This window comes from Ornithorhynchus anatinus, chromosome 9, assembly GCF_004115215.2.
Source record: "Ornithorhynchus anatinus isolate Pmale09 chromosome 9, mOrnAna1.pri.v4, whole genome shotgun sequence".
Lineage (NCBI taxonomy): Eukaryota > Metazoa > Chordata > Mammalia > Monotremata > Ornithorhynchidae > Ornithorhynchus > Ornithorhynchus anatinus.
In genome coordinates, this window is record NC_041736.1 from 50,823,130 (window position 1) to 50,843,578 (window position 20,449).

The 20,449-nt window shown below is 40.6% G+C and overlaps 1 protein-coding gene across 4 annotated transcripts in view; it reads right to left on the minus strand.

Annotated features, from left to right (window-relative positions):
* The window catches only part of MEIS1 (Meis homeobox 1), a 144,100-nt gene that overhangs the window by 47,277 nt on the left and 76,374 nt on the right, over positions 1 to 20,449 (minus strand). For all 4 annotated transcript variants that reach the window (XM_029071680.2, XM_029071681.2, XM_029071682.2 and 1 more), the window contains exon 8: positions 16,320 to 16,465. In XM_029071680.2, coding sequence (XP_028927513.1) covers positions 16,320 to 16,465 — 146 coding nt within the window. The remainder of the gene's footprint in view (positions 1 to 16,319; positions 16,466 to 20,449) is intronic.

The window sequence follows — 20,449 nt, forward strand, 5'->3', positions numbered from 1 at the left end:
TTAAGCATTTACTATGTGGCAGGAACTGTACTAAGCACTGGGGTGGATACAAGCAAATCAGGTTGGACACAGTCCCTCTTGCATGTGGAGCTCACAGTCTCAATCCCCATTTTATGGTGAGAGAACCAAGGCACAGAGAAGATGTGACTTGTCCAAGGTCACACAGCAGACAAGTGGCTGAGCCAGGACTAGAACCCATGACCTTCTGACTCCCAGGCCCATGTTCTAACCACTAAGCCATACTGCTGCCCAGCACCGAACTCTGGGAAGAACCGGACACTTCTCCTAGTTAGTGGAAGAAGGGTTGGTGAGGAGCTTGATTCAACATTAAGAAAATACAGATCTGGCCGGCCCCTCATTTACTCAGTTATAATCAGATTTCATCATTAAGGTGTATTTCAAAATCCTCTGTCTCACATTTTTATTCACAATAATTAACTGATAATGAAATAATGTGATTAGAATGGTAATCTTTTTGTTTGTGTGATCTGATTAGTTATCTTAGAATTTCATGGAGTATAATGACCCTATAAACTTTTTTGTTTGATCCTTGCTCTAACAATCTTGAGAAGGAAAAAAAACATCATTTGCACACTCAATATATCCATAATATCACTTTCTAGGGCAACGTAATGTAAGTACAATTCTCTCTGTAGAATACTTTGTATCTGTTCCTTTAAGAGTTCAGGTTTATACTGTGAAGAGTCTTCTGTTTCAGTGCAGTAAGAGTAGTTATCATTAAGCAATAATTAGAAATTGCTTTCACACTTAGACATACTGCTCCAGAATTATCAGCTGGTCACTGGAAATTACCTTGTTGATTGCTCTTGGACAGATCAAGTTGGATAGACTTGGCAGACCATATATTCCTTTACTACTAAATATCCCAACCACTCTCCAAAGCCAAAGCCTATTAATTCCAAAGGATCATCAATGTAACAAGGCAACCAGGCAATTGGAGTAGAGGGCCAATAAGGAGTGAAATGGCGATACAAGATTGTAAGGGCAATTAGAGGTTTCTCAGGCAAGGACTAGGGGATATAATTGTGTTTTAGCCTAGCGGAGGATTCAGAATACTCATTTGGCCTTATTTGTCTCCCAACTTCAAGATGTGATGTCAGCAAAAAATTCAAATTCAGATCAATATTTCAACCTTATCTCATCTAGGTAGGGAGCTTCTTGTGGGCAGGGATCCTCTCTACCAACTCTTACCTTGAACATTCACTGTACTTTTACAATGCTCTGCACACAGCAATTGCCCAAAATATAAGACTGATTAATTTAATATGATAGAGCCAATAGTGCAGCCCCTGGGATGCCGGGCCTTAAAGTCAGAGGGACCTGGGTTTGAATGTGCCATGTGTCTACTCTGTGACCTTGGACAAGTCACTTCACTTTTCTATACCTCAATTACCTCATCTGTAAAATTGAGGCTTAAGACTGTGAACCCCACGTGGAACATGGACCGTGCCAAACCTTAAATCTACCCCAATGCTTAGTATAGTGTCTGGCACTTAGTAAGCACTTAATGAAGACCATGAAAAATCAAAAGAAATGTCTGGGTGTTAATTTGCCCAATTTACAGATGTTAGAAAGGAAATAAGATGTCAAAGGTTATAAGATTTTAAAGAGTTCAATCTGCTTGAACCTTGAGTTTACTCAGTATCTTTCCTGTGCATATATCCCAGCACCTTCCCTTAATTTCCATCAAAAAAAGTGAGCACACTCCACTTCTGTGCCACCTGGAACTGATTCCTTCTGTTCTTTAAACTTCCCTTATTATGGATCTGGGGATCACTAACTTACTGCTGATGGTCCAGAGGCAGAACCACAAAGTTATTTTGATGTGTCTATATGTATAATTCTATTTATTTATATTGATACTGTCAATGCCTGTTTACTTGTTTTGATGTCTGTCTCCCTCTTTCTAGACTATAAGCCTGTTGTGGGCAGGGGCTCTATTGCTGAATTGTACTTTCCAAGAGCTTAGTACAGTGCTCTGCACACAGTAAGCGCTCAATAAATATGACTGGATGAAGGAATGAAGTTATTACTGTTTGCAAGCTGCCTAGATGAAGTATGAGCCCTGCTCTACAGTGCTTTGGACACACCAAAGCAACTAGATTTAATACAATAGTAATAACTGGTATTTGTTAAGCACTTACTATGTGCCAAGCATTGTACAGGATAATCAGGTTTTATGTAGCCCCTGTTGCACATGGAGTTCTCTCAGTCTAAGAGGGAGGGAGATCAGGTACTTAATCCCATTTTATAGATGAGGATATTAAGGCATCAAGAAGGTAAGTGCCTTGCCCAAGGTCATACAACAGGCTTGTGGCAGATCAGGGATTAGAATCCAGATCCTCTGACTCCGAGACAGTGTTGCACACTGGATAGAGCCCAGGAGTTACTTCATCTGTAAAACAGGACTTAAGACTGTGAGCCTCATGTGGGACAGGGACTGTGCCCAACCTGATTAATTTATATCTACCTCAGCACTAAGAATAGTGCTTGGCACATAGTAAAAATAATAATGATAATAATTATGGTATTTAAGTGCTAACTATGTAGCAAGCATTGTTCTAAGCACTGAGGTATAGACAAGATAATCAGGTTGTCCCACATGGGGCTCATAGTCTTAATCCCTACTTCAGAGATGGAGTAACTGAGGCACAGAGAAGTGACTTGCTCAAGGTCACACAGCAGACAAGTGGCAGAGTGGGATTAGAACCCACATCCTCTGACTGCCAAGCCCTTGTTCTTGCCACTAGGCCACGTAACCACTTCGCAAGTACCGTAATTATTTCCACTAGGCCATACTGTTTCATTGACATTGATCATTTCCACGTGATTATTTCTGCAAACAACAGTTGAAGTCTAAACTCAGCTATTTGGAAAAACAAAGAAGGTGTATCCTCTTTAAAATCTAGGAAAACCTCGGTAGAGGTTCATTTCTGTAGACCACGTTCAGGTTTTTGTGAGCTAGTCTGGTTTAGGCATAAGTACAAACTGCAGTTCCACTTCATAAAGAACTCTATTTTTTGCCTCACACTTCTACAGAAAGATGCAAAACCAGAATCCTTTCTCAATCCATATTGGGTTAAGCCTTTTCTTTACTAATTTTCCCACCAGAGAACCAAATGAGATCACTGGGCTCTCTGAAGCCTTCCACCACACCACCCAGAACCTCTGATCCAACACATGTATACGATGTTGCGAGAGATATAAGCTGCAGCACTGTGAGGCCTCAACATGTTTCAGAACATTGGGAAGCTTGGTTTGGAACCGGACTCTCGACCTGGATAGTAGCATCCTGAGGGCCCTACCAGTCATCTTTACCAGTAGATTTGTTAAGCTCTGAATTTGGTTTTATGTTGTCTTTATATTTATATTATCAATACTCTCCCTGCAGTTGGTGCTTAATACTATTACTACTAATACTCATTCAGTCATTCAATAGTATTTATTGAGCACTTACTATGTGCAGAGCACTGTACTAAGCGCTTGGAATGTACAATTCGGTTCTCCTAGTACCATCTCCACTTGTACTACTTCTATTCATTGCCTTGCTTCTTTGATAATAATAACACTAATAAGAGTGGTATTTGTTAAGTATTTACTATATGTCAAGCACTGTACTAAGTGCTGGGGTGGATACAAACAAATCATCTTGGACACAGTCCCTGGCCCACATGGGGCTCACAGTCTTAATCCCCATTTTACAGCTGAGCTAACTGAGAGCCAGAGAAGTGAAGTGACTTGCCCAAGGTCACACAGCAGAATTTGAATCCAGGTCCTTCTGACTCCCAGGCCTGTACTCTAGCCTCTAGGCCACTGTCTTTTTTTTTTTTCTGAAACACGATAAAGTTCATAAGGGTTAACTAGTACTAACTGCAGTAAACTCTCAGTTAATTCCAGTTTTAAACCAGGGTATAAACTGAAGGGAGGAGTAATTGCTTCTAAAACAAGTGTCCTATTAACAGCAGTGGTGATATTTAACAAAAATTAAATTAAAACCTTTCAATTTAAATGTAAAAACTCCCTGGTTTTCTAAAGGTGACGTCAATCAATTGCATTTATTGAGTGCTTACTATGGGCAGAGTACTGTACTAAGCGCATGGGAGAGTTCAACATAAAAAAGTTCATAAAAATCAAGGGACTGCATATGAATTGCTATGTTATTACAGACCATACAATTTTATTCTTTGGCAATTTTCAAGTGACAGTACTTTCCCTGTGAGTGATTCCTTTCCCTATTTTCTATTCCTTCTCTTCCCCAAACCGCGATTATCCAAGATCCTTTATGCCAGAAGTATATAGAGGAGTGAAAGCAGCCAGGGGGATGGAAAGGGCTAATAAAAATCTTTAATAAGTCTAACAGGCCTTTGCTTGTATGGTTTGCTTTGATAAATGATCTTTGTGATACTTCTTATTCACACTGATCTTTAATGCTAACTTTGTATCTTCTGGAATAAGAATTCCCATTTAACCAACCAAACCTTTTCAGTGGTTGCCAAAAGAACCTTAAGAAAAGCACAGTTAACCTAGCATCCCCAAATCATCTGCCTCAGTACTGAAACAGCTGTATTAGGCTATTCTAATTTTTTTTGCCCAAGCAATAAAATCATTTGTGCCTAATGCATTCTGAGAAGTCTATTTCCCACCTGGCCAATAAGTGGTCATCATCGTTTTCAATCAAGGCTGAAAAATGAAGACTCCAAATGGAAAGATTGGCAAATAATTAAGGTGGAGAAGAATTTGTCACTTAAGTCTGGTCAGTTTTATCACAGCTGATCTCGGGCCACCATTACCTAGGCTTTGAAAGAAAGGGCTAATAAGAGCATATCTTTATTTTGGTACCAAAAACCTCACTTTGATACCAGAGAAAGAATATGGGAGATGAAGTAAGCTATTAAATGCTCTGAAAGTGTGGTGATGATGAGAGGAGCGGAGAGCTCTGGAAAAGCTACTGTATAATAATAACAAGGTTGGTATTTGTTAAGCGCTTACAATGTGCCAAGCACTGTTCTAAGCACTGGGGTAGATACAAGGTCATCAGGTTGTCCCACATGGGGCTCACAGTCTTCATCCCCATTTTACAGATGAGGTAACTGAGGCCCAGAGAAGTGAAGTGACTTCCCCAAGGTCACAGAGTTGACAAGTGGCGGAGCCGGGAATAGAGCCCACGACCTCTGATTCCCAAGCCTGGGCTCTTTCCACTAAGCCACGCTTATGGACCGAAGGAAAGGGAGTGGAAAATAGGAAGTCTTTTAAGGACTATATCTCCATCGAACCAGTTTCCAAAAATCCATGTCTTTTCCATTTTGGGCTACATAGAGCAAAAAAGAAACCTGAGTCATGAGCTGCCTCCATAAACAACTTCTCCTGGGTCAAATTCATCAACATGCAGAAGCTGTGGGGGCAAGAGGTGAAGAGAGACTTCTCTCAAATATTGTGCACTTCAGTGATTGATGTTTCAGGCAAGAATGCCCAAATTCAGCTTCCTGGCCAGACAAAACCTATTCTCAGGCCTAATGACAGTTGAAGAATGTCAGCCAATGAAGCGCAATACGAACATTTACCATTAAACGTGGCAGGGTGTAGATGTGGGAGATGGAGAAATGGGTGCTGAGAGGGAAAGAGAAAGGGAAAGAGGGAGCGTGAGGATGAACAAGAGAGAGAAAAGAAAAGGGAGGAGAGAAAGAGAGGGTTAGAAAGCGGGCAAGATAGAGAGGGTGAGAGAAAGGGTGGGAGGGGTGAGAGAAGGTGAAGGATGGTGAGAAAGAGGTTAGGGAGAGAAAGAGAGGGTGAGGGAGAAAGGATGAGAGAGGATGAGAGAAAGGAAAATGGGGAGAGAGGAGAGAGAGGGAGAAGAGAGCAGAGAGAGATGGGGAGCAAGGGAAAACGAAAGAAAAAGGTGGATGAGAGAAAAAAAGAGGGAGCGCACACACATGCTTCTCATTCACCTTGGTAAGCAACTGGAACAAGGCTGTAAATGGAAAGCAGATCAAACTATTTTCTTCCCAGCATTTCTAGAGGTTAAAACAGTAGGGTTCTTCCACCCTGGCTTCACGGAGGTAGGAATGCCGTGCTAAAACACCAACAACCGAATAGGTAAACTTAAGCACAGCCAACACAACATCTGCCTCTTCTGGAGCTTTCCATTTCCAATTCAATTCCACCGAATCTAAGGACTTTTTGGGGGGGGGGGGGTAGGGGGGAAGACAAGCCCTCAGGGCACTTTTCCTCTACTAGTGTTTCTATGGAAACTCCCGTTATCAACTTGGACTAGTCCGGGAAACACGGTCTAACTCCACACCAGCTTTACCCACAGTGATACCAGGAACTCTTGTATATCAGAGAAGCAGAAGCAGTTTGGTAATTGTATCACCCACCACAATATGTTCCATTCTGGTAAGTCAGGGAGAAATAGTAAACTTAAATAAACGTCCTCAAAGCAAGGCCTTTAGGAGACTAAAAGATAAAAGAAAGTTTGGAAGAACTATTCATCTCAATTACAATGACTAATCCCCTAAGATCTTCAAGATCAGTAAGAGGGATGGTGATTTATAGCCCCAGGTGCTAATTGTGCAAGGTGGTGCTAATTGTGCAAGGCAGGCCTTCTGCCCACCAGCCAATTCATACTGTTTGTTAGTGTTAATAGGCCCTGCCCCTAGTCCGCAAAAATGCACTTTCACAACCACTTCCCTCTCTGCTCTTCAGGATTGCTGGGACCGATAGCCCTGTGCAAGTGCTGATTGTAAATGAAAGCCACATAAACCACTTTTCTATCTAGATTTATGTTTGTATCCTGGGCATGACATCACAAGATGTCGTCATACCAAAAAAATTCCTTCTGTTAAACTCTATTATTCCTTTTTCTGGACTGGAAACTATTTGTATTTCCAGAGCCCCTAGGCATAAATCATTGTAAGGTAACCACTAGCAAGATGACTGACTATAAGCAAAAAAAAATCCGTTTCAACCTTATAGGTTAGGTTTACAGATGGAATAATGCCCCCAAATGATGAAAAGCCTTTGATAATGCACGTCTCTAAAGTTTTTAACTGTGACTATAAAGTGACTCCCACACAAACATAATTGCTTGAAATAAGTTTTTCTAGAGACACAATGCAAGCATTGCTAAGAATACTTTCATTTTTCTGTCCTTTCTCACTTCTATTATGCAAATCACATCAGTCATTACTTCAATCTGAGGAAACTTCTCTAGTGCTCATCAAACCTAGAGGTAGTTTAGCTAAACCCAAATTGGAAATTTCAACACTGATATGAAACTTTACTTCATTGATCAAAAAAAAAAAAACAAACCCAAAACAGTTTTTCCCTTTACTTTCTCTCATTACACGAAGCATGTCCAGTTTGGGTTGTAAGGGAAAGCAAATCCAAGAAGTGAGCTTTAGTACTCCTTTGGAGTAGCAAAATGTGTTTCTGATTAACTCTACCTGTGAATAACCACAAAACGACACATTTTTCTTCTTATGCAGCCTGAGAGTGCAAATCCTGAAAGGGTTTTTTTTTCTATTCAATGCCTATTCTGCTCCTCTCAGATACAAACTCTTTAAAGCCCTTTCAAAGGCAGATTCAAAAACAAAAGTGGAGAAACCTGATTAAAGGATTGGCTTTCATTTGAAAAAGAAAAACAGCAATTTGTTTTCAAAAAGGTGCTATGGAATATGAAAATGTACTTCTGTACTTTTAAAATCTAGTTCACAACCCCCTAATGTGATTAACAAAGTCACCCATGATTTAAATTGTTATTCTATATGTGGTAGGATTTTCAATTATATTCCTGATTAAGTGTCATATTCACAATTCATATTTCATTTGCATTCACATATGACTCTCTAAATCATACATGAAGTCATTATTAGACAGTATAAATGACCATTTACTGGGTGAGGGAGTATTTACAAAGTTGGGTTAGTGGAAAGAGGTGAAAGTTAAAAAATAACTGAACTGAATAAAACCTTGGGTTGATGCTGGTCATTACAATCTCCTAAGGGATGCTGCCAAATGGCAACGTGCCTTTCTCACATTCCTCTTCTCAACTCCATCACATGCCCAGATCTTTAGAGGTTTCAACACCCACATGGAGGACCCTGCTAAGGCCCCTGTTCCTGCATACTACTCTGCATAACTCTGCTGAACTCCAGCTTTAACCCACACTGACCCCACACTCATCAAGGCACAGCCTGAACCTCAGAAATATCAGATGGTAACCACCTCGGATATCACCATCCCCATCTCCTACATCTGCGAGCCTGAACGATTGCTGTTTGACCATAACCGCTAACCATCCACCCACTTTACATCGTCCAAAAGCCATTTCAGCATTTCGAAATCACCCTGAGTACTGACAATCCCCCATTAAACATATACAACTTTATATTCTATAGTTTCCTCCTGTCAGTAATTTATTTCCATCTCTCTCTCGCTAATATTGTAATATTTAGGAAAAGAATTGATTGGTATTGACTAATTCTCTAGACTCTCCCAAGGACTTAATACAATACTCTGCACAAAGTAAGGGCTCCAGGAATACAAGTGATTGACTATCCCACATTTCTTGCCCCTCCAAAGAGGTCTTCTATCCCCACCAAGCATTCTAGTCTCAAGACCCTCTCCATCTGTCCTAAGCCATCATGCCTCTTCTGGCCTCTTGCACAACCCTCCTCTCTAATTAATCAGTGGTATTTATTGAGCTGTTACCGTGGGCATAGCACTCCTGTAAGCTGGTAGGCAGGGATGCCATCTACCAATTCTGTTGTATTGTGCTTTCCCAAGCTCTTACTACAGTGTTCTGCACACAGTAAACACTCCATAAATGACACTGATTGACTGAGGTCTTAGGTATTAGGTCTTAGGACATAAAATAGAAGTAAAAACATTCTCCCTGCTCTTTCGTAATGTACAATCTAATGATGGATATAAGCACAAATACAAATTATCTGCACAGATACAAATGATTAAAATGCATTTAAATAAATTCATACATAATAATAAACTGATTAAAACATGTCACTGTAGGGATACCATGAGCAGCAGGCAGGGATTAATCAGGAAACGTCTCCAAAAAACCTATTTTTTGGAGGATTTTGAAAAAGGAGGGAAATAGAATAGATAGATTTAAGTGGGAATTTCAGTGTGGGGGTGCCAAGTTTACCAAATACACAAGTCCACATGTGTCAGGTTGCTCTGACTGCTAAACTTGACTTCACTGTTCCTTTACTCTCTGATGTTTTTTCTCTACCAGTTCCCCCAACTCTGGATCACCCCTGTGTTGATCTTCCTCTGCCCCAGGTAGTCAGAAGGACCGGAGTCCTAATCCCAGCTCCACCAACTGTCCGCTGTTTGACCTTGGCCCAGTCGCTGAACTTCTCTGTGCCTCAGTTACCTCATCTGTAAAATGGGGAATAGGACTGTGAGCCCCATATGGGACATCGACTGAGTCCAACCTGATCAGTCTTTATCAACTCCAGCACTTAGTACAGGACTTGACACGTAGTAAGCACTTAGATACCATAAAAAAAGACCTCTGTCACAGCCAATGTCTTCTAAGGCTATGATTCTGCCCTTTCAGCTGCACATTAACACAATTCCTCCCTCATTTCTCCTTCACCCATAACACCCACCAAAAATTTCAGGTCTTTATCTTCTTCCAGAAGCCTCCAGTGTACCCTACACCACCTTCTTCTCAAACCCAGTGACTTCACTATTTTATGGATATGATAGAACTTCCCTAGGGGCTACCTTCACCACTTCAACATTTTCTTACCACCAAGTTCACATTCTCCTCCTTGATCATCTCTTCTTAAGTGGAGGTCTTCCACCTGTCCTTGAAAGCTAATCCATCTACCTGGGCTTTGGATCCTATATCTTCTGAACTCCTAAAAATAGCTGCTGTTATGCTCTTCCCTTGTCTTAGTTCTCTCATTCTCCTCGGGCTCCTTATCCCTCCATTTCCCCCACCCCTCACCCCCTGCTATCACATCCCTGCACTTTCAGAAGCCCAAGTCTCATGCTGAAAATAACAGCCTTGATCCCTCTGCAAACTTCAGCCTCAACTCCATATTTCCATTCCTGTCCAAACTTCTTGAAATGGAACTATATTTCTAGTGTTGACTCCCCTCTTCCTTATTTCCTCTTCCTTCCTTCCCTCTGAAATCTAGATTTTGCCCCTGTACTCTACTGAGCCCATTCTCACAAAGGTTTCCAATGGTTTTCATCTGGCTAAATCCACTGGGCTCTCTTCTGCCCCAATCATCACTGACTCCTCTGTTGCTTTGATAATTTTGTCCACTCCTTTGTCCTGATACTTTCTAGTCTTGGTAGAGCCAACATTTCTGTTTCCCTTCCTACCTCTGACTGCCCCTTCTCAGTTTCTTTTGTCAACTCTTTATCTTGTCCTCACTCTTTAACTGGATATTCCACAAGACTCTGCTCTGGATTTCCTCTTTTTTATGGCATTTAAGTGCTTACTATGTGTCAAACCCTCCTAAGCACTGGGGAAAGTATGAGTTATTTAGGTTGGACACAGTCCCTGTCCCACATGGGGCTCACAATCTATGTAGGAAGGAGAACAGGTATCCTTATTTTACAGTTGAGGAAACAGGCACAGAGAAGCTAAATGGCTTGCCCAAGGTCAGACAGCAAGCAGTTGGCAGAGCTGGGCTTAGAACCCAGGTCCTTCTGATTCCCAGGCCCATGCTCTCTTCAGTAGGCCATGCTGCTCTCATGGAGCTTGTCCACTGCCAGCAAGCTCACTTTGTAGATAATAATAATAATGATGGTATTTGTTAAGCACTTACTATGTGCCAGAGCACTATTCTAAGTTCTCCAGCCCTGACTGCTTCCCTGATTTACCATCTTCCCTTGCCTCCAGGAAATCTCCATCTAGATGACCTACCACCACTAATTCAGTGTGTCAAAAAATAAACTTCATGGTCCTTCCCATTTTTCTCATACTTTTTCTGCCACTCTTGACAAATCACAATCCTCCCTGTCCCAGAAGTTTGCAGCCTGGATGCCATCTTTGACTCCTTGCTCTCTTTTTACTTCTTTCAGTCAGTCTATAAATCCTTCATAATATTTCACTGAGCTACCCATTTCTCTTCACCTTTACAACCATTATCCCTGATTCAACTTCTCTTCATTTCCTACCTGGGTTACTGCATTAGCCTCCTCATTGGTCCCCTGCTTCTAGGATGAAGGCGCAAGTCTCCAGTCCAAAAATAAAACATTTGTTAAGTGTTTTCTATGTACCAAGCACTGTCCACATACCAAGCTGTCTAGCCAAAACCTGCTGCTCATATCTTCTTAAAATGTCATTTGCAACATATCACTCCCCTTCTCACAAACCTCCAATACCTACCCATTTGTCTCTCATTAGAAGGTCTAACTTTTGTCTAGTTTTGTCTTTCCACCCACTGTTAGACCTCAACTGTACTCCTAGTGTCCCAAACTAACCTGTTAGTGACTTTCTCACCATTTCCCCCTGCTTGGTAATCCCTTCTTCAAATTATTAGTAATAGTAATAGATAATAACAATAACAATAATATCAGTATTTATGGACTTGACCAAACCACAGTGTTCCCCATCTTCAGAGCCGTCCCAAAAAGTCATCTCTTCCTTCACTAGGCATTCCTTGACTAATCCTCCTTCTGGTTCATGTCCACCATTAGCCACCTTAGGGTCATATAGATCTGTTTACTATCCTGTAAAATGTAAGCTCCTTGTGGACTGGGATCATGTCTACTAACTCTATTCTATTGTACTTTCCTGCATGCTTAGTACAATGCTCTGCACACAGCACTCAAATATCATTGATCGATCGACTGAACTGCTCACTTCTGTTTTATTATTTGTTGCTGCTCTTACTCTTTAGCTTATTGTAGGTTTGGTAATTTATGTCTTCCCATTTTCCCTATTAGGTGATGATAATAATATTTGTGGTACTTGTTAAGCGCTACGCTCCAGGCACTGTACTAAGTGCTGGGATAGAGATAAAATAATCTGGTTGGACACAATCCATGTCCCACAAAGGGCTCCCAGTCTCAATACCCATTTTACAGAAGGGGTAACTGAGGTACAGAGAAGTTAAGTAACTTCTCCAAGGTCACACAGGAGATAAGTGGCAGAACAGGAATTAGAACCCAGGTCCTTCTGACTCCCAGGGCCGTACTGCTTCATTAGATGGTAAAATCCTTAGTAGCAGAGGTGGTACCTTTTTCTTCTATTGTATGTTTCCAAGTCCCTGCACACATTCAGTGCTGAATAAATGTTATTGATGGTGATTGTGAAGAACCTGCTCTTTGAACATGTTTTCCCATCTTCAACCAAGGGGGTTTCCTGCAGGGATTGGATGCTACACAGTGTCTCTGGAAGGAAGTAGTTAAGTCACCTTTTCAAACTATGGGCAGTTCCGTTAAACCTTCCAAAATGACAGAAGAGTGAATGGAGTCACCTGACAAAAGAAGGCTCCATTAACTAAATAATGTCATGATATAATAATAATAATAATTATGGTATTTGTTAAGCACTTATTATGTGCCAAGCACTGTTTTAAGCACTGGGGTAGATACAGGGTAATGAGGTTGTCCCATGTAGGGCTCACGCTTTTAAGCCCTATTTTACAGATGAGATAACTGAGGCACAGAGAAGTTAAGTGACTTAACCAAGGTCACACAGCAGACAAGTGACGGAGCCAGGATTAGAACACAGACCCTCTGACTCCCGAGCCCATGCTCTTGTCACTAAGCCATGCTGCTAATGTAAGATTAGTCCTCCCTATTACTTCCTTTTTCAAAACTTCTCAAAATACTCAATCCCCAAGGCTAATGTGGGGTGAAAGGAGGAGTCAGAATCCTTAATAATGTTAACCCCAAAGACCAGAACTGTTGGGTTCTAAACAGCTGTGGAATGCTGGTAAAGTAGGAAGACTCTTCAAAAAAAACACGTTCTTCCCTCCCTCTCTTCACTCACATTTCCATCCTTAGGAGTTTATACTTTTATATTAATTCATTTTTTTCAAACTTAATATAAGAAGTCTCCTGCAAATCCTGATTATTTTCTAAGAAAAAAAAACTTTCATGAAAGATGGGGCAAGCCCAGGACTTAAGAAAACTATGTTGATCCTTAAAAAAAATCAGGTAGCATAGAAATAGGAATAAAATAATAATAACAATAACAATGATAATAATATGGAATTTGTTAAGCTCTGCTACATGCCAAACACTGTACTAATAGCTGGGGAAAATGCAAGATAATCAAGTTGGACCGAGGCCCTGTCCCACACAATCCCATTTTACCAATGAGGAAACTGAGAAAAATTAATTGACTTGTCCAGATGAGTTGCAAAACTGGGATTAGAAGCCTGTCCTGACTCCTAGGCCTGTGTTCTTTCCATTATGCTACACTGCTTCTTGCTATGAATATGTAATAGCAAAAACATCCTCTGCTTTAATGCCATTTCTTATCTTAGCAATAGGAGCATGAAAACTGGCTCTCCAGAATGCCAAGAATCCAGCAAAGGCAAAAAGTCCACTTGAGCTGGTGGATCTAGGCAGCTTTTTAGTTCCTAGGAGCTCAGAGCAAGCAAGGAACCACTTAGACAGAGTCAAGCAGTGTAGCCTTCTGGAATTAGCACAGGCCTGGGAGTCATGGGACTTGGGTTTTAAGCCTGATTCTGCCACTTGCCTGCTCCTCGATCTAGGGCAACTCATTTAACCTTTCTGTGGATCACTGTGCTCATCTATAAAATGGGGATTCAGAAGGATCACAATCCTACTTAGACTGAGAGCCCCATGTGGGACAGGAATGGTGTCTGACCTGGTTATCTTGTCTCTACCCCAGAATTTAGTTCAGTGCTTTGCAAATAGTAAGAGCTTAATCAATACCACAATTATTATTATTATTAGAACAATGCAGAGGCCAGAAACATAGGAGCTCCTGCTCATTAAGCTTTCCATCCCCTTTCCCCTGTTCCCATCCAGTTCTCTAACAACCATACCAGAATTTCAGACTCAGTCCCATCTAGAAAATGCAATGGGTACTATGAGAAAGGCAGAGAAGAGTAGTTTGGCTGGTGGGAAATGCTACAGTCTGTTTGCTGGTCTGTTCATTCAGTGTTTTCTACCAGAAAGAATCTGGTAGAGAGGGAAAGAAATGACTTTCTTTCTCTCTTTTCACCAATTCTGTCTGAAGCAATATTTTAAGTTGCACACTTCAGCTTGGAGTAAAACTGAAGTTTCTTTACAGATGGGCTGAAGCTGAAGAAAGTCCATTCATTTGTACTTTAGTATAAGCTTTGACTATAAAAAGTATTTTTTGTGTGTGTGACTCAGAATCCAGCCTGGCTCCTTTCATAGGTTTATTTATAAACTGCCCAGCCCCAGTGATGAAATATCAGCATGGTTGCATCAGTGCCTTTGACCCTTAGTCACCCCTCCTGCTAGTCTCATACACCAGGCCAATTTTTTGGCAACGTACCCCCTAACCCCCATGGGCAGCCCCTGTGGAGCTGAACTTTGGCAAAACATGCTCGATAGCAGATTTCACATGTTCCAAGCTTTGCTTAAGGCAAGCCTACTCGAAACATCTTTTGCATGAACTGCAAACATCTCACTTGCATTCGCCTTCCTACCTGGAGGGATTTGGAAATACACTCTCCAGAATTTAGCAAGGGTATTGAAACGGTAGCTACTAAAATACTAAACTAGCTGCCAGTGTAAACAAACCCTAAGTGCATATTCTGAATACATCAGTGTGCTCGCTATTCTGCATGGTGGCAGGTATGGATGTAGGAAGCAGGAAGAAGCAGAAAGTTTACTCTTCTCCCCCGGCTCCCTCCCCTGCACACACACACCTCACTTAGCTACTATGGCTCCAGTTGCACTTTGTAAATTCATGTTTAATAGAAAACCTGTATTCATTTGTACGTGCAAGTGCTACTGAATGCATAGGCAACCTGTTTAGAGGCAGCTTTTGCCTGGCCTTTGGACATATACCAAGTTTGCTTTACTGCATCATCTCACTAAGTGATGCAGCTTTGAAAGCGAAGAACAATTCTGATATCCGGTGGGTGGTTGCCCCTATTTTGGTGATTCTCAATGTTCCTTCCTAATAATAAGACAACTATTTGATTTTAGGAAAGGAGAACCTAACCTAACCGGTTAAAGAGGCAAGCAAAAAATGGAGGGAAAAAGATGAAAAAAAAGGTTCCCATTTTAGGATTTTTAAAGGCGTTATTTTACCCAAATCTATTATAGGAATGGTTCCTATTTCACTCTGTCAGTAATGACCATTCAATGTATTTTTATAAAAACTTCCTTTTTCCGCAGTTGCCTGACCAGAAATCACTACTTACCCCCAGCAATATTGTTAAATGTTTAAAATGTTATTTTATATTGATATTTTTCCACTTGTCTTCTTTCTAAACTTAGATGTTATTAAAAGGGAATACCAATATAACTCTGATGATGAAGAAAGTTTTATACAAAGGCTTCATTGAGAACAATAGCATAACAAAAAAAAAAAAAAGCCCCAGTGGCACAAAAAAAAAGTCCAGAATCTCCAGTCCCTCACATCTCCAGAAGAATTCCTGCAGTGAAAACAGCAATACTCACACAGACAATATAAACTGTTACTCGGTTTGAAAAGTCACAAGGGATTGAACAGGAAGAACTGACTATATATTGCTGTTTTCCTTTTCAGTTTAAATACAGTGACAACTTTCACTTTGGAGCTTTGACCCAGACAAATGAGACTTATGCAATGAAACTCAATGCAATCAAAGCATTCTAAAATGAATTCTGGGAACATTTTGTGTCATCTAAATATAGCTGGGGTTTTTTATTAATGATCTTCTATAGCCATTCACAAATGCATGAAAACAGACCAAATGTAGCCTCTAATTCTCGAGCCTATCTCCCTTCTAAAAAGGAGCTTAATATCGGAGTAGAAAGCAGAATTTGAGCAAAAAAAAAAAAAAAACATGAACATGTATGCTTTCTGTGATAAATGTAAATAACCTCTTACTGCCTACCATGTCCCATCTAACCTGCTGGATGCAACAAAAGTACAAAAATGGACTTCAAGTAAAAATGATCTTTTACTGGGGGCAGATGGGGAGGAGTTGAAAAATGTTCATGCCACCTCAGCAGAAAATGTAGCATACGATGTTAACACACTTATTTCATTAAATATTACAAGTCGATAAAAAACAATAGTTCATTTGTTTTCTACCACAACTATGACATTGTCCATATTTATTTCCATACGTCATCTAGAATGCACTTACTGTTAGATGCTGGAACAGCCATGCCCTCATGATATTTGTGGCTACTTTGGGAAAGATGCCACGCTTTTTATGACGCTTTTTGTCCTTATCTGGATCATCATCATCACCTGTGCTGGGGGAAGCTACACTGTTGTCCAAGCCGTCACCTGTAAATATAGTGAATCAAATTTTGACTGGTGCTACCTTTATATGTTTAACTCAAAAGATTGATTTGGGGGCAAAAGCAACAGTAAAAGAGCAGTTTAAATGGAGTATGAATTCTTATGCACTGTTTCGGGATTTTTTTTCCGAGGTTGGGGGAGGGGAACAGACTCTATTGGCTCAGGAGCCATCAGTTCTGAATCAACAAATTCAGGAAAACCATTCTGGAGTACCAAAAAAAGCATACAGCTCTCTAATTTGCATAGCAGCAAAGTAAAACAAACAAGAAGTAATTCATGCGGGTTTCCAGTTTCCAAAGCACCCAAGTCATTGGTGAAGAACAAGGAATCTCTTTATTAGGTGTTTCTTCATAGCAATTACATGGATGGACAGATGACGTTCAACTCTACACTGTCACATCGTGAGGCCAGGCATTAGCCAGTATTTCTACTGTGGAATACAACCCAAAGATAAAAACATAATTTTGGCTTTGAAACAGTGGGAAGGGATAGCCATAGAACACCAACACTTTGTACCAACGGTCTATTTTTAACAGGTTCGATGACAATTTGTTTTTTTCAAATCAAACATTTGACCATAGGACTGTGGTTAGATAGACTCATATGGCAAGACAGAGTCTTATGCGGAGAAGATAAAGGGGGACTGAAATAGTTTTGACATGAAAACAATTCCTTTGTAAAATTAATCTACATGTATGTATGCGTATATATGTACTAATTTTCAATGCTACACGGAGACACCTGTATTCTGGTCTCTAAAGGTTGTGTTGCTTAGCTGTGTCACAACTTAGCAAACGCTCTTCAAAACATACTCACTCCAGACAAAAATGACCAAGAAATCTCCTAAAATTGGACTGAATGAAAAGAAAAGGCCTATTCCATTAGGAATAGAAGAAAGGAAGGCTTTCTGATACTTCCAATATATAAAGTCCCATCCCATGGAATCAAACACATAAAACGATTAGAAGTTTTCAGGATTTAGTCATTTAATTTAGTGGACTTTGAAACAGCCCTTCCTGACAGGATATGTATTTAATGAAAGACCCATCTCTGTTTTTATAAAGTAGAGAGTCTTATAAGAAGTCCAGACAGCTTTGACTGATAAATTCTTTGAAAGCCCAGTATTTAAAGAGGCTTTTTATACAGAGAAGCAATTCACCATATAAAATAACAATTCATAAAAGAAACATGAGCAAAGGAAACAACTCAACAGCATTTAAAATTTCAATGGGCTAATCCACTTTCTGTATGCAAAAGGCAAGCACGGAAAAGAAAAATATTATTTGTTCATTGATTAAAAATGAAAAGCTTCTAACCTAATGACACTGTTTTTCACCACCTCACCCTGATTGTTTTACTCCTTTTTTAAATACACTTTCTATCCATCACAAAACCCCTTCAGATTAATTTAGTAGGCAATGCCTAGCGCCCGCCTGGAAGAGAATTCATTGATAATTTATGGAAATATCTACTATAATCCAGCGGAGATGACTTTTTTCCAGCTTTGTGCATCAATAGATAATCAAGGCCTTAAAGCAGCCTTAGCTTCCCATTACCTCAGGCAAAAGAATTCCTGAAAGCATGCCTTCAGGGCACCTGAATTATATACTCCATTAGGAGAGGAAAGGCTTTCTGCATTCCATGTATAACACTCACCAGAACCTTTCCTGTTTATTTCTGCTGTATGAAAGCAGAAGCATTAGGAACAGAATTTTTTAAGTGAAGACTTATGTAGATACAATGGAGAAACCTTTCAAGCGAGAGCCAGATCACCTCCTTCAATCCCTGGCAGTGACCTATCCCAAATAAAAGGTTTCTGTTACATCATTAGCTCAAGCCAAAAACAGCCTTGGCTTAATGCAGAGTTTGTTCTTCCTACTGTTTTTAGGCAAATACAGCTACTTTACTCCCATCTGGGAGGGAAATTACACTGCTGGGTTGTAATCTAAGACAAGATTTTCATTGGAAGCAAATGCTTTCAATCCAGTGTAAATACTGGTACATGTTCAGAAAGGCCTAAAACAATAAACCCCTGGTCCCGTCCTACACGAGTTAGGGAAATGGAGAAGGAGAAGGAGCATAATAAAACAGACTATTCTGAAAGCCAACACTTTGGGAGATTTTAATAAATTGTTTAACCTCTTCCACTTTTTAAAATTGAAAATTGATCTCATAAAATCTAAACCTCAGAGAAAAGTCTAAATGGCCAATTGTACCCTTAGCATTTCCATTCCCGTTGCAATCTGATACAGTCACCTCTGGAAGATCCCTGGAGGATTTATTTCCTTTTTTTTTTTTTTAATTTTTAAGATCACTAAACAAACTCAGAGAACCACGGACCAACCACATGGTCGCAGCTCTGAACCACATTTGTAAAATGTCAGCAGTGACTTCATTCCTGGAGTTGACTTCTCCTGCCGCCAAATGAAGGCAAACTGAAAAGGTGGAAATAATCATAAAAATGATGCTAGTCCATAAACAAGCTTACAGCCTCATTAGTATAGCAGTAGGCTCCACTGGGTGATTTATGCTCGTTTTGCTGATGCCATGAGGAAATGCCATAGGGCAACTTTAGCCAACCGCTAATGGTTTCTGACAGCTTCTTAGCAACTAGTGCAAGCAACGTTGTGGCGTTTGCTAGTGACAGAAACTGAAAATGTCATATTATCTGCCCATGTGTCACGAAGTCCGTGTGGCAATTAACTAGTAGGCCAGTGACTGAGGGGCCAGAGGCTCTTAAAAATGGCCTGTGGCTATTCAGGGACAGACGAGGCACTTTGCTAGCGGTCTCCTTGCACATATGCAACATTCTAATGCAGAAATGTGCCCTGCACTGCCTCTCTTTCGCTCACCGATGAGTTTCCTCCACTCAAATCCTCTCTCCGCAGCGAACCTCTCAGTTGCTTTTTCTCTAGGCCTTGCATGACATTATCAGAGGAATTTAAAGTAATCTATCTTGATGCCATTGTTTGAATGGCACTTTAATTGGCAATACCTGACTCTCTGTTTTCTGAACACTGGATCCAAAGGTGCTAGCTGTTTTTCTGCTCTCTCACAAATTAGTCTAAAAGGATTTAAGATCACTGAAGCAGACTCATTGCCTGTCAAATCGCTAGGAGCGTAGAAACCCTGCACAGCAACAAGACACTAGTTAAAAAACACCAAGCCTATAACGAGCAATAGGAGAGCCTTGGCTACACATTTTGGTTTCCGAGCTATCAAAACCATGCACTATATGTCAAACTGTCAAACCTTTCAGCATGGGCCATTTGCCCTTTCAAATAATATTTAAGAATTGTTTTTACAAAATTTTATAGGCCATGGTCTAGTGAAAGAGGCCAACCAACAAAGAAAGGAATTTGTACTACAATTCGTCCACGCGCAATTTCTTAGGAGACCTGGGCCTATCCCTATGGAACAAGGCAGGTGACCTGTGGTAGCTCCCAGACTGTCAGAGAGCTCAGATTTCAAACACGCTCAGCTCAAACGTCCCAGAGTTGCCTATTTAAGCATACCCGGGCATTTAGGCTGTGCTATCTCGTTCCTTTCAAGAAAGGATAAAGCGGCATTTATCGTATTCAGGCCATTCAATGGGTCAGACTGGCCATGTCAGCAGGGGCTCCTCTCATACAGGTCAAAGCACCCCCTCCTTCTCCTCCTATCAACTCCCTCTGTCTTTCCACCACCACCGGTCCCCAAAATCCGGGAGCAAAAGGCAAAAAAAAAAAGTTCTTGAGGATTACCCCGAGATAAAACTTTCAGAATCCACTGTCAACTACAATAAAGGGATAGCTTCTACATAATGGTAGGCACCGAAGATTGCCAGTACAATTCAAATTGCAACTCTGTGCATTATCCTGTTTGACTCAGTCAAGAAACGAAGGAAATCATTTTTGCTTCAACAGAGTTACAGCATTGCAAGAGTGAACCAATCAGTCATGCGATATTTTCAGCATAGTTTCCACTTCA